Source organism: Ahaetulla prasina, chromosome 15, assembly GCF_028640845.1.
Source record: "Ahaetulla prasina isolate Xishuangbanna chromosome 15, ASM2864084v1, whole genome shotgun sequence".
In the NCBI taxonomy this organism is placed as follows: domain Eukaryota; kingdom Metazoa; phylum Chordata; class Lepidosauria; order Squamata; family Colubridae; genus Ahaetulla; species Ahaetulla prasina.
Window position 1 is genome coordinate 14,710,266 of NC_080553.1, and position 14,882 is coordinate 14,725,147.

The 14,882-nt window shown below is 46.8% G+C and overlaps 1 protein-coding gene across 1 annotated transcript in view; it reads left to right on the plus strand.

Annotated features, from left to right (window-relative positions):
• The window catches only part of CIT (citron rho-interacting serine/threonine kinase), a 127,407-nt gene that overhangs the window by 53,877 nt on the left and 58,648 nt on the right, over window positions 1-14,882 (plus strand). Inside the window, exons 19-23 of the mRNA XM_058158309.1 lie at window positions 3,172-3,267; window positions 6,869-6,985; window positions 8,883-8,992; window positions 10,567-10,741; window positions 14,109-14,306. Of these exons, the coding sequence (XP_058014292.1) occupies window positions 3,172-3,267; window positions 6,869-6,985; window positions 8,883-8,992; window positions 10,567-10,741; window positions 14,109-14,306 (696 nt within the window). The remainder of the gene's footprint in view (window positions 1-3,171; window positions 3,268-6,868; window positions 6,986-8,882; window positions 8,993-10,566; window positions 10,742-14,108; window positions 14,307-14,882) is intronic.

Sequence of the window (14,882 nt, forward strand, 5' to 3'; positions counted from 1 at the left end):
AACCTCGGCTTCCAGTATGCCGCAACAGACGCTCCCGACTCCCACAAAGGGGTGTTTCGTAAACTCCCTGCCCACCAATATGTCGGAGTTACGTGACAATGAAGCCTTGCAAAGCCAAGCTGGAGAAGTCTTGGCAATCTCGCCCGTGGCCCGAAAATCTGCTGGGTTTCCCGTGTTGGAGAAGGACCGAATTAATCACCTTAACTCTTTCCTCTCCAGAAATAATCGGCTGACGCGAACCCCGTAATTGCGGCTTGCTAGGATTCTCGCTCTTACGAAGGATAAGCTGGTTAGAGTTCTTCGGCCCCGCGTTGATAGGTGGCCCAAATACCCATTTATATGCGCACAGATAGGCAGGTACAGGTGGTCCTCGACTTACGGCCGTTTCTTTAGCGACCCGTCAAAGTCAGTTTGTTCCTTTCTTCAGTGTAATTTGCCGCCTATCTCGCTGTGTGGCTACTCCAGTTACAATGAAATTGGGGAAAAAGTAACTTGTGTCCAGTTCCTCATGATCCCCCCTTCCCTCCCCCCCCCCGCCGCACAACTCTTGTGTGGTGTGTCCCAGCGGTTAAAACGCCGGGCGTGTCAACTGAAAGGAAGTTGGCAGTTTGAGACCTGCGCGCTATGGGATGGGTTGAGTTCCCGTTTCTTGCCTCAGCTTCTGGCGACCTCGCAGTTACAAAGCCTGCAAACGCGACTTTGCATCAGTCTTTCGAACGCCATTGTAACTTTGAATGGTCACCAAACCGAACTTTCGTAAGTCAAGGACTATCTGTTTTTCCCCTGTGCCTCTTCATAGCCACCATCCCTATCTATCTTTGGCTGTTTTTTTCCCCCCTCTTTGGCCCATCGGTTCCTGCAAACCCTCTCATCCTGGGTCAAAGGAGCCTTAATTTGTTCTCTATATCAGGAGTCCCCAACCCCCCCCCCACCTCCCGTCCGGGCTGTGGCCTATTCAAAATCAAGCCGCACGAGCAGCGGGCCGTGGCACAACCAAACGTGCACGAGCAACGTGCTAGCGCGGGTGCACAGGTGCGCCCAGTTCCACTCACGCAAGTCAAGCTGCGTTTGTATGTTTGCGTGTGCCGGGCCGCGGCTCACACAAGTCGAGCTGTGTGCCCGCGTGGGCCAAGCCGCCTCTCGCGCGGCCCGGTTCCCCTCTTTCTCTCCCCAACCCTGGCTGCCAAGCTGCAAAGGTTGTGCACTGATGTTCTAGACCAGGGGTCTCCAACCTTAGCAACTTTAAGACTTGTGGATTTCAACTCCCAGAATTCTCGCTGGAGAATTCTGGGAGTTGACGTCCCACAAGTCTTCAAGCTGTCAAGTTTGAAGACTTCTCTGTTCTGGAGAATCGCCAGCGGCCAATGGGGTTTGAGAACGGTTTTCATCCATCCATAAAAACCAAACCAGCCGGAGAACATTTTCTCAAAAGGAAGCCACTGCTCGAGCTGGGATCTACTTCAAAGAACAGAAGCAAAAAAGGAGAAAGAACAGCCCTCAAACAAGAGAAAGCGCTGCGAGTCTTTTATGTTTTCCCTGGGCTTTTAGCCGTGTAGGTGGAAGCTGACAGCTTGCTATGGCAACAGAGGTAGGGGCAGCTGAGTAGGAGCTGCCGGAGAAGGAAGATTTCAAGTGATTTTTTCTCTGCCCCGGAGTCTGCAACGGCTTTCAACTTGCACTTCTTAACTTTCTGGAAAGATCTATCCGTTTTGTGGGAAATGGGTCACGATGGGGGTTTGGTTGCTGCCGCCGCTGCTGCTGGCTTGCCTTCGAATATATGTTTAAGCCGATTGCGGAGAGATTGCGTGCTAGTCTGTGATTAAAAAAGAAAACTTGAATTAGAATAACAGAGCTGGAAGGGACCTTGGAGGTCTTCTAGTCCAACCCCCTGCTTAGGCAGGAAACCCTACACCACTTCGGACAAATGGTTATCCAATCACCTCTTAAAAACTTCCCAGTGTTGGAGCATTCACAACTTCTGGAGGCAAGTTGTTCCACAGGTTAATTGTTCTCACTGTCAGGAAATTCCTCCTTAGTTCTAAGTTGCTTCTTTCCTTGATCAGTTTCCACTCATTGCTTCTTGTTCTGCCCTCAGGTGCTTTGGAGAATAGCTTGACTCCCTCTTCTTTGTGGCAACCCCTGAGATATTGGAAGACTGCTATCATGTCTCCCCTGGTCCTTCTTTTCATTAAACTAGACATGCCCAGTTCTTGCAACCGTTCTTCATATGTTTTAGCCACCAGACCCTTAATCATCTTCGTTGCTCTTCTCTGCACTCTTTCTAGAGTCTCAACATCGTGGTGACCAAAACTGGACGCCGCATGCCAAGTGTGGCCTTACCAAGGCATTATAACTTAACAGTGTTCGTATAATTCTTTATGGGCTGTACCCCCGTTATCAGAAATGGCGTAGAGTCTCCTGCTTGGGTGGGGTGGGCGGGTTGGACTAGATGACCTACAGGGTCCCTTCCAACTCCGTTCATCTGCTAATCAGATGAATGCAGGGATCCAACCTGGGTCGGTCGCCGAAGCCAGAAGGTTTTGTCTTCCAGGTTTTCGGACCCGTGCTGGAGCCCATCCTCAGGGAACTTCTCTCTAACGGATTGTGTGCCGTTCTAAAAAAAACCACACACACACACACAACAGCGCATAGACTCTGCTAGGGAAAAGTTCCCCCGAGGATGGGTTCCAGCACGAATCCGAAAGCTCGGGAAAGCAAAAACCTTCTGGTTCCAGCTAGCGACCCAGATTGGATCCCGCAAAACATTTATCCTGGGGCCCGTCGATTTCGCATCGAGCAATATCCAGACTTCGGCCTTACAATACGGGCCTGTAATTTATTCATGTGCAATGCAGAAGGAGAATTGTCGGGTCCTGCAGTCAGTTAGAAACGGACGCGTGTAGCCACTTCCCTTATCAAGAGCGGCTTTCCGAATCGCAGTTCATATTTTAATGCAGGAGGTTTTGGAGATCTAAGATGAAACCAGATTATTTTTCCCTTTGGGTCTAACGGAAAAAGACCTGGAGGAAAAAATTGGAACTTTGGTGCGTGCTTGTGTGTGTGTGTGTGTGTGTGTGTGTGTGTGTGTGTGTGTGTAGGGCTATGTAGGTGCGCTGCTGCAGGTTTCCCCCTTTGAGTTCGAGATGCTGAAAAAAATACCTTTTCTCCTAGGAACTGGAAGAGAAACACAGGGAAGCTCAGCTGGCGGCCCAACACCTGGAGCTGCATCTGAAGCAGAAAGAACAAATGTATGAAGAAAGGCTCAAAGTAAGAAGTGGATTTGATCCCCTGGAGACAGGTTGCGTTTCTCCTCCTGCTGCATTGAGTTGGGAAAGGAAAGGAAATAGCAAGAGCCCTTAGACTTCTAGATCGCTTCACAGCCCTCTCTCAGCCTCTTCCATCCACCTACCTACCTACCTACCTATCTACCTATCTCTATGTATCTGTCTCTATCGATCTCTCTCTCTCTCTCTCTCTCTCTCTCTCTCTCTCTCTCTGTATCTATCTATCTATCTCTGTCTATCTTATCTGTCTCTCTGTCTGTCTGTCTATCATCTGTCTCTATCTATGTATCTCTATCTATGTATCTCTATGTATCTATGTAGCTATCTCTATCTTTCTTTCTGTCTGTCTATCATCTATCTATCTATGTATCTCTATCTATCTATCTATCTATCTATCTATCTATCTATCTCTATCTATCTCTATCTGTCTCTCTGTCTGTCTGTCATCTATCTATCTATGTATATCTATCTATCTATCTATCTATCTATCTATCTATCTATCTATCTATCTATCTCTATCTATCTTTCTCTCTGTCTGTCTGTCTGTCTGTCTATCTATCATCTATCTCTATCTATGTATCTATAGATAGATAATGGGACCTCACCAAAACATCACCAAGATACTCTCAACCTTACATGGGAAAAGACCCGAATACGCCAAGACTTGCATACCTATACCCATGAAAATCTACGAAAACATCTCTCTCTCTCTCTCTCTCTCTCTCTCTCTCTCTCTCTCTCATAAAAGCAATACCACTTAGACTTACATACTGTCCCATAGTACTTTACAGCTCTCTTCGAGCGGTTTACAAAGTCAGCATATCTGGGTCCACATTTTACTGACCTTGGGAAGGACTGAAGACTGAGTCAACTCTGAACCCATCAGGATTGAACTGTTGGCTGTGGGCATAGTTTGCGTGCAATACTACATTCTAACCATTGTGCCACCACAGTGTCTGTCTCTGTCTATCATCTATCAATCATCTAAATATCTATCAATCAATCATCTATCTATCAATTATCTATCTATCAATTATCTATCTATCAATCATCTATCTATCAATTATCTATCTCTATCTATCTATCTATCTATCTATCTATCTATCTATCTATCTATCTATCTATCTATCTATCTATCTATCTATCTATCTATCTATCTATCTATCTATCTATCAATCTATCTATCATCTACCGCAAAAGCAATAGCACTTAGAGTTATATATCACTTCACAGCCCTGTAAAGCGGTTTACAGAGTCAGTATATGGCCTCCAAAAACCTGGGTCCTCATTTTACCAACCTTGGAAGGATGGAAGGCTGAGTCAACCTTGAGCCCATCAGAATTCAACTCCTGGCTGTGGGGCAGAGTTAGCCCTGTATTACTGCATTCTAACTGCTGCGCCAGCTTGGCTCTTAGAACAAATTTGGAGGAACTTGAGTTCCAAAACAAACGAAGTGGCATACAACGGATGGGAATCAAGGACAGAGATGTCTCTCTCTCTCTCACAGAAACATACACAAACACACACACACAACGTAGTTTCCTCTTTGAGCCCTCCGAAAACTGCCTCCCCCAAAGTAACCTATTGAAATTGTGCAGCAAACTGTAAATTGCAACCACACACCGTTGTGGTTTTTTTTGCTGCCCAGTTAGCTCAGCTGTTGCGCTAAACGACAAACAAAACCTCACACTTGAAATACACAACACAAGGGGAGGATTTCAGCTGCGGTCCTTCTCTTGATGCAACTGTTTGGCTGCTGTGCGCTCCGCAGCCGTCCGGCTGAAAACATTCAACAACCTCAGTACCCAGGCAGAAAACCAACCCTGGCCCCCCGGTTGAGTGCAAAATGAAAAGCTCAGTAATGTTAGGGGAATCCCTTCTAAAACTAAGAAAACTGACTCAGACGATTTGGGAGGACGCGGTGGCTCAGTGTCTGAGATGCTGAGCTTGTCGATGGAAAGGCCGGCAGTTCAGCGGTTCGAGTCCCTAATGCTGCGTAACGGGGTGAGCTCCCGTGACTTGTCCCAGCTTCTGCCAACCTAGCAGTTCGAAAGTAGGTAAAAAATGCAAGTAGAAAAATAGGGACCGCCTTTGGTGGGAAGGTCACAGCGTTCCGCGCGCCTTTGGCGTTGAGTCATGCCGGCCACATGACCATGGAGACATCTCCGGACAGCGCCGGCTCTTCAGCTTCGAAACGGAGATGAGCACCGCCCCCTAGAGTCAGGAACGGCTAGCACAGATGTGCGAGGGGAACCTTTACCTTTATCTATTCTTCCCCCTTCGTCCTCCACTTTTGTGTTCGCTGACTTTGTTAAGAAATCCTTGGGAAAGTCCAGCGAGAGCTTTTAAGAAATTGTAAGTGATTGTTAAGGAGGAGGATGGGGCCCAAATTGCCATGGTGAACTGTTTGAGCAGCTATTCCGATGTCAGGCTGACCCAGGCAGAAAATATGAAGAAAGGATCAAATGAAACTCTCGCCAAATAATGTCCAAAGCTCCAGGCAACTGAACAATTAGACTCTTAAGTAGCCCTGACTTTTGAGCTGGGCATGCCAGCCTCCTCCTCAGCTCAATCATATGTTTGTTTGTTTTTTGCTCCTGTGATGAAACATCTAGAAGGCATGTAGGGGTGTGGGGTTTGGTGGCCCGTCTTCATCAGAACCCTGACACTTCGCGTGCAAACTTTTGGGCACACGTGCCGTAGGTTCGCCATCATGCGCTTAAGGCAACCCAAGTTTCGGTTGAATGTCAACAGGCCTAAAAGTGAGGCCCCCTTGTGTCCTCGTTCCCACAATCCAGTGGTGCGTTTCAGATTTTTTTACTACCGGTTCTGTGGGTGTGGCTTGGTGGACATGGCTTGGTGGGTGTGGCAGGGGAAGGATACTGTAAAATCCCCATTTCCTCCCCACTCCAGGAGAAGGATACTGTAAAATCCCCATTCCCTCCCACTCCAGGGGAAGGATACTGTAAAATCCCCATTCCCTCCCACTCCAGGGGAAGGATACTGTAAAATCCCCATTTCCTCCCCACTCCAGGGGAAGGATACTGTAAAATCCCCATTTCCTCCCCACTCCAGGGGAAGGATACTGTAAAATCCCCATTTCCTCCCCACTCCAGGGGAAGGATACTATAAAATCCCCATTTCCTCCCCACTCCAGGGGAAGGATACTGTAAAATCCCCATTCCCTCCCACTCCAGGGGAAGGATACTGCAAAATCCCCATTTCCTCCCCACTCCAGGGGAAGGATACTGTAATATCCCCATTCCCACCCCACTCCAGGGGAAGGATACTGTAAAATCCCCATTTCCTCCCCACTCCAGGGGAAGGATACTGTAAAATCCCCATTTCCTCCCCACTCCAGGGGAAGGATACTGTAAAATCCCCATTCCTTCCCCACTCCAGGGGAAGGTTACTGCAAAATCCCCATTTCCTCCCGATCAGCTGGGACACGGGAGTCAGAGAATAAATGCGGGGGGAGAAAGTCAGAATTTTTACTTCTCCGAACTGCTCAAAATTTCTGCTACGGGTTCTCCTGAACCGGTCATAACCTGCTGAAACCCCAGCTCTTCCGCAATCCCCCACAGGTGCTGGATAACCAGATGAAGAAAGACCTAGCCGACAAAGATGCTTTGGAAAACATGCTGAGGAAGCACGAGGAGGAAGCTCACGAAAAGTGCAAAGTCCTTGCCGAACAGAAAGCGGTAAGCGGGGCTGTGGTTGAGCTACGGCGCGCTGTGTTTCAATGATATTGACTCACCCGGCTGCTTGTAGGTGATCTTAGTCACATCCGCGATGCGTAACATTGTCACTTGCCCCGGCTTAGCGTGAGCTAAACATCCATAATTGTCATATCAATATTGCAAAGTATCAACGATGTTTCTCGGGCGGAAGAGCTGTGGAGGATTCTTGCCTCCTGTCGGGAAGCCGTGGTGTGCTTCAACGACTTGCCCGCCGAGCCCAAATCCCCCGTAGAATATTTTTGAGCAGAGTTGGAAAAGATTTGGGCCCCCAATTCCCGTAGAGCTCCTGGTGATTTCCACGAACAAACTTCGGGAAATGTTCAGAAAAAGAAAAACTAGAAAAACTAGAAAAGACTTCGGGAAATGTTCAGAAACGTTTGGGGAAGCAGCTTTTTCGAGAAAATGTGCCTTGGTTTCCTTCTAGAGGCGAGAAAGGCCTCACAACCCTTCCGATATTTTCATCCGCGGGGTGCAGTTCGAAGTGCTCCTTGTCACCTTGAAAGCCCTACCTGGCCTTGGGGCTGGGTTACCTGTAGGACGGTTTTTATCCAAGAGAAGAGAAGAGAAGAGAAGAGAATAAGAGAACAAGACAACAAGACAACAAGAGAATTAGAGAATAGAATAGGGGAGGGGAGGGGAAGGGAAGAGAAGAGAAGAGAATAGAGAATAGAATAAAGTAGGGGAGGGGAGGAGAGGAGAATAGAATAGAATGAGAATGGAATGGAATGGAATGGAATAGAATAGAATAAGAATAGAAAAGAATTAGAATGGGATGGAATAGAATGGAATGGAATGGAATGGAATAGAATAGAATAGAATAAGAATAGAAAAGAATTAGAATGGGATGGAATAGAATAGAATAGAATAGAATAGAATAGAATAGAATAATGTGAATGTGAAAAATGTGAACAAATGTGAACAAATAAATAATAGAGAAGAGAAGAGAAGGATGGAGAATAGAATAGAATAGAATAGAATAGAATAGAATAGAATAGAATAGAATTTTTTATTGGCCAAGTGTGATTGGACACACAAGGAATTTGTCTTTGGTGCATATGCTCTCAGTGTACATAAAAGAAAAGATACCTTCATCAAGCTCAGTGGCTAAGACGCTGAGCTTGTCGATCGAAAGGTTGGCAGTTCAGCGGTTCGAATCCCTAGCGCCGCGTCACGGAGTGAGCTCCCGTGACTTGTCCCAGCGTCCGCCAACCTAGCAGTTCGAAAGCAGGTAAAAAATGCAAGTAGGAAAATAGGGACCACTTTTGGTGGGAAGGGAACAGCATTCCGTGCGCCTTTGGCGTTGAGTCATGCCGGCCACATGACCACGGAGATGTCTTCGGACAGCGCTGGCTCTTCGGCTTTGAAACGGAGATGAGCACCATCCCCTAGAGTCGGGAACGACTAGCACGTATGTGCGAGGGGAACTTTTACATTTAATTATTCATGGAGTCAGGACGACTAGATGGAGCTGAGCCTTCACTGGCTGGGGAATTCTGGTAGTTGGAAATCTACAGGTCTTAAAGTTGTCTTAAGATTGGACACAGCTGATTTAAATATTTCACTGTGTTCCCTGGGGCTCGGAAGGGCCCCCTGTCTTAGCTTTTACTCTTAGTAGATGAATCATTATGGCTCCCGATTGTATTTATTTAACCTCGTGGGTGGTTTTTTTTTTACCGTTTTAATGGGGTTGTTTTTTAAACTTGTTTTTATAATTCGAGCATTTTTAAACCCGCCCAGACTCAATTGGTTGAGTGGGCGGCAGGAGAAATTGAATAAATCCATCATGGTTGGAACACCACTGTATAATACAGTGTAATACAGCTGTATTAATGGGGGAAAAATATGTGTCTTTCTTTAGATGATCAATGCCATGGATTCGAAGATTAGATCTCTGGAGCAGAGAATCGTGGAACTGTCTGAAGCGAACAAGCTGGCAGCAAACAGCAGCCTGTTTACTCAGAGAAACATGTAAGCGTAAATGCTGCTATTATCTTGTCTTGACTCACACCCAGTTGGAGAAGTTTACCAAGCCTCTTACTCATGGTGTAGAGCCTTCCTTTTGATGCGCCTTTGAATTTGGAAGCAGAGAGAGGCCCGAACCGCCAACGCAGAGAACATCTTTGAATCTCCCCTAATTGCATTCTCTCTGTCTGTCTTGTCTGTCGGTAGGCAGAAAGATTGCCAAGTGGGTGTGTGCGGTCTTGGCATCTTTATCAGAAATTACACGCGATATCGTTTAATGAAAAGAAGGACTAGGGAGAGACGTGGTAGCAGTGTTCCAATATCTCAGGGGCTGCCCCAAAGAAGAGGGAGTCAAGCTATTCTCCAAAGCACCTGAGGGTAGAACAAGAAGCAATGGGTGAAAACTAACCAAGGAGAGAAGCAACTTAGAACTAGGGAGAAATTTCCTGACAGTGAGAACAATTAACCAGTGGAACAACTTGCCTCCAGAAGCTGTGAATGCTCCAACACTGGAAGTTTTTAAGAAGAGGTTGGACAACCATTTGTCTGAAGTGGTGTAGGGTTTCCTGCCTAAGCAGGGGGATGGACTAGAAGACCTCCAATAGATTCTATTCTATTCTATCTAAAATCTTGCAAGTTGTGGGCCAGTTACTTTTATCCTGGGAGAAACCTCTCAAGGACTAGGCTGGCTAGGGCCAATCTAGAGAAAAGAAGGACGTGTGTTTGTGTGTGTGTGTGTGCGGACATGATAGCGGTCTTCCAATATTTGAGGGGCTGCCACAACGAAGAGGGGAGGTCAACTTATCCTCCAAAGCACCTGAGGGCAGGAGAAGAAGCAATGGGTGGAAACTAATCAAGGAGAGAAACAACTTAGAACTAAGGAGAAATTTCCTGACCGGAAGGCCCGTTTTTCACTGTCCCCAGCCTCCAGAACCTCTCTTGGAGTCTGGGGAGGGCAAAAACGGCCTTCCCCACCCTCCCAGAGGCCCTCTGGAGGCCGAAACCGGGCCATCGCATGCCAGGAGCGAGGAGAGCAGGAGGTAGTGGTGTCGTGCACGTATGCACGGAGATGGGGCGCCTAGAATTATGGGTGTGGGCATGCGCACACGCAACCCCCCACCCACCCCCTCCTGGCACACGATGGCAAAACAGTTAGCCATCACTGATCTAGATCATTTGGAGCAAAGTTGGTCGAAAACAGTGCTTCTCGGAAAAAAACACGATTAAAAGTTTGGCTTTTTATATCTCCAGAAGGAATGGTATGAGAACCGTGAAACTGGTCAGCAGTCAAGCCAACAATACCCGAATCGGGAAAGGGCCAGAGAAGCCCAACCGAAGGATCTCTGATCCCACTGCAGCGCCGCACTGATTCCCTTAAAAATGGTGGCAAGGAAAGTTATTAAACCGGGGGCAAAACTCACTTAACAAATTTCTCACTTAGCGACATGTTGGGCTGAATTGTGGTCATAAGTCGAGGACCGCCCGCATTCCTCAAATGAAAATGGCCTTTGGGTTAAGACTACCTCAAGCCCCCTCTCCTCTCCCAATTTTATTTTATTTTTTAATATTTATTTATTTAGGAAAGCCCAAGAAGAGATGATTTCTGAGCTCAGGCAGCAGAAATTTTATTTGGAAACCCAGGCCGGGAAATTGGAGGCGCACAACAATAAACTGGAGGAACAATTGGAAAAAATCAGTCACCAGGACCATACTGATAAGACTCGCCTGCTGGAGTTGGAGACGAGGTTAAGAGAGGTAAACCAAAAATAAACGTTTGAATCTTCCTACCGTTCGCACGACCAATTAACTACCATTTTCTGCAGGACCGCCTTTCTTAAGGATGGTCCGCCAGTCCTCTACAAGATCAGATAGGGTGGGCACCAGGGGTGAAATGCTCCCGGTTCGGACTTGGATCGCCCGATCCGGTAGCGATCGCGGCAGGTGATTGGGAGAACCGGTAGCAAAAATTCCCCCCCCCCCGGCCCATACCCAGTTGAGCCGCGCGATCATCAGAGTCTTTTTGTTTTACTTTTAAAAGCATTTTTTCTTCGGCCAAAAAAATGCTTTTAAAAGTAAAAAAAAAAAAGCCTCTGATAATCGCACGGCTCAGCCGGGATCGTCAGAGCCTTTTAAAAGCATTTTTTCTTGGGCCAAAGAGGTTGTAGGAAAAAATGCTTTTAAAAACTCCTCTGGAGATCCCAGCTGAATTGCCTGATCATCAAGAGGCTTTTTTTTTTCTTTGAAAGGCAAAAAAAAAATGCTTTGAAAAGAAAAGAAAAGCCTCCGATGATCAGGCAACTCAGCTGGGATCGTTAGAGGAGACTTTTAAAAGCATTTTTTTTTAAAAAAAATATTTATTTATTTATTTATTTATTTATTAAATTTTTATACCGCCCTTCTCCCGAAGGACTCAGGGCGGTGTACAGCCTTATTTAAAACACATAAATACACATAAATCCCAGATTTAAAATACTTTTAAAACGAAATATTTAACAGGCCAAATTGACTAAAACGGTCAAACCCGATATAAACCCTTAAAATTTAAAATTATAAATAGATTAATACATTAAAATTAAATTAAGTTTAAATTAAATTAAAATACTTAGGCTAGTCCCGCCCGATTAAATAATAGAGTCTTCAGTTCCCATTTGAAGGTTCGGAGGTCAGGAAGTTGACGCAGCCCTGGAGGTAACTCATTCCATAGGGTCGGTGCTGCCACAGAGAAGGCTCTCCCCCTGGGGGCCACCAGCCGACACTGTTTGGCTGATGGCACCCGGAGCAGGCCCACTCTGTGGGAGCGCACAGGTCATTGGGAGGCTATCGGTGGCAGAAGGCGGTCTCGTAAATAGCCCGGTTTACAACCTCTTTGGCCGTGGCAGGCACCGGACCCAGCTACTCCTCCTTCTCTTCCTCATCAGCCACCTCCAGACCTGGGGGCTGTTGACTCTCCATCTGAGGGATCACGACATCCACACTATGCCTAGAAAGACTCCTTCCACGGCAGACCCAATCTTCTGATGAACTTTTGCTCTTCGGAGGAGCCTGGGCACCTGCTTAAGGGCACGAGGAAGTCCTTTTAGAGGGACTCCATTGACACGGGCAAGAACCTTTTAAAGTGTTGTGTCTCGTCCGATCTCACCACAGCCGGGGTCTTCTTATCTGCTTCTGAACACGGAGGAATGTCCTAGTATGCCTCCCGGCCCCAGCCCTGGCTCCATGCCCAGACAGGCTGAAGAGGAGGAAATACCTCCAGCCCCCAGCTCTGGCTCCATGCCCAGGCAAACGGAGCAACTAGACCCCTCCCCCTCCTCCACAGCATGTGAGCCTGAGGGAGGTCAATTACCAACAGCTGCAGACTGGAGTGACCCTCGCGTCAGAAGACTTGATAGGCGGAGGCAACAGAAGGAAGGGAGGGGCAGGCCTGGATAAGTGCTGAGTCATGGAGCCACACCCCATGGCCTATATAAAGGATCTGCTTTCTGGCAGTCTCTGAGTCAGGCAAAGTCTAACATAACTTGCTGAAGTCACTTTCTGGTCTCCTGCCTGCCCTGAGGACTTTGCTAGGACTTTGGCAGAGCTGCAGAGGCACGCCTGATTCGGATTTCCCTGACCCGGCCGTCAGCGGAGGAATGGGACACGACATAAAGCTAGCATTGTGCCCCAGAAGAAACATATTGAGTTTCCCGTTAATCAGATGGCATCGAGTCTTCTTTCTCAAGCGCCAGACACGTTTTGGCAGGGTGTAAACAGAGACAAAAGGCAGTGGAGGAAAAAAACCCAAAACTTATCAACAAGCACATTTGTGATCATCTGTGCCTTCCCGAGATTAATTCTGATAGCTTAGAGCAAATACGGTGAGCTGAAATATGGGAGTTCCCTTTCTCCCACATTTGCATTAACCAGTAAAATGAGGAGCCAGATTGTTGGGGACAGCAGTCTGACTCGGTAAACCGCTTACAAGAGGCTGGGGAAGCACCGTGAAGCAGTATATACTGTAAATCTAAGTGCTATTGGCACAGCGGTTAGAATGAGGAATTGCAGGTAATTCTGCCCACTGCCAGCAGTTCGATCCTGAAAGGCTCAAGGTTGACTCGGCCTTCCATCCTTCAGAGGTCGGTAAAATGAAGACCCAGATGGTTGGGGGCAAGAAGTTGACACTGTAAACTGCTTAGAGAGGGCTGTGAAGCGGTATATAAATCTAAGTGCTAGTGGTCTTCCTTTTTTTCTCCTTCCTTCCTTCCTTCCTTCCTTCCTTCCTTCCTTCCTTCCTTCCTTCCTTCCTTCCTTCCTTCCTTCCATCCATCCATCCATCCATTGTCCACAGTGTTAGAATGCAGTATTGCAGATTAACTCTGCAGACTACCAGGTGTTCGAGTCTCACCAGGCTCAAGGTTGACTCAGTCCTGATAGATAGATAGATGTTTTCTACAAGCTCTTCGACCGAAGAGGTTGTTAAAAAAAAAAAAATGCTTTTAAAAGCCTCTGATGATCAGGCAACTCAGCTGGGATCGTCAGAACCGCTTAAAAGCTTTTTTTTTCCTCTGGCGATCCCAGCTGAGTTGCCTGATCATCACAGGCTTTTAAAAGCATTTTTTTTTTACAACCTCTTCAGCCGAAGGGTTTTTTTTTAAATTTTAATTTTATTTTTTTTTATTTGCATTTATATCCCGCCCTTCTCCGAAGACTCAGGGCGGCTTACACAGTGTTAAGCAATAGTCTTCATCCTATTTGTATATTTATATACAAAGTCAACTTATTGCCCCCCCAACAATCTGGGTCCTCATTTTACCTACCTTATAAAGGATGGAAGGCTGAGTCAACCTTGGGCCTGGTGGGACTTGAACCTGCAGTAATTGAAGGCAGCTGCTGTTAATAACAGGCAGACTTAGTCTGCTGAGCCACCAGAGGTTGTAGAAAAAATGCTTTTAAAAGTAAAAAAGAAAAAAAAAGTTGGCCGTGCCCACCCAGTCACATTAAGCCCCCCACCAAGCCATGCCCACCCAATCACATTAACACCACCACCACCAAGCCATGCCCACAGAACCGGTAGTAACAAATTTTACATGTCACCCTTGCCTTAAAAGCCCAGGCGTTCACCGCATTCCCAATTCCCTCCTTTCAGGTGAGCCTTGAACACGAAGAGCAAAAATTGGAACTGAAGCGACAGCTTACCGAACTTCAGCTCACCCTCCAGGAGAGGGAATCCCAGATTTCAGGATTGCAGGCGGCCCGGTCAGCCCTGGAAAGTCAACTCCGGGAAGCTAAAACCGAATTGGAAGAGACCACGGCTGAAGCCGAAGAAGAGATCCAGGCGCTGACGGTAAGCTTTTGAAAATTCGGGGCGTGGGTGTGTGTGGGGGGGGGTCAGGAGCTCTTGAGCTTGAAGCGGAGGGAGAAGGTTTGAAAACGGCCCGTTTCCCGTTCAAAAACCTCCGGTGAACTTTCAAAGCTCATGAAAAAGGTTTTTCAGCGTTCCAGAACAACCTAACTGCAAATAAAAAAAAACTCCTGAGACGAGTGTTATCCCAATTTTTTCATTTATTGGAATAGGTATACTGGCATTTTTTAAAAATTCTTCTTCTTCTTCTTCTCCTCCTCCTCCTCCTCCTCCTCCTCCTCCTCCTCCTCCTCTTCTTCTTCTTCTCCTTCTCCTTCTCCTTCTCCTCCTCCTCCTCCTCCTCTTCTTCTTCTTCTTCTCCTTCTCCTCCTCCTCCTCCTCCTCCTCCTCCTCCTCCTCCTTCTTCTTCTCCTTCTCCTTCTCCTCCTCCTCCTCCTCCTCCTCCTCCTCTTCTTCTTCTTCTTCTTCTTATTATTATTATTGTTGTTGTTGTTATTATTATTGTTATTATTATTATTATTATTATTATTATTATTATTATTATTATTATTATTATTA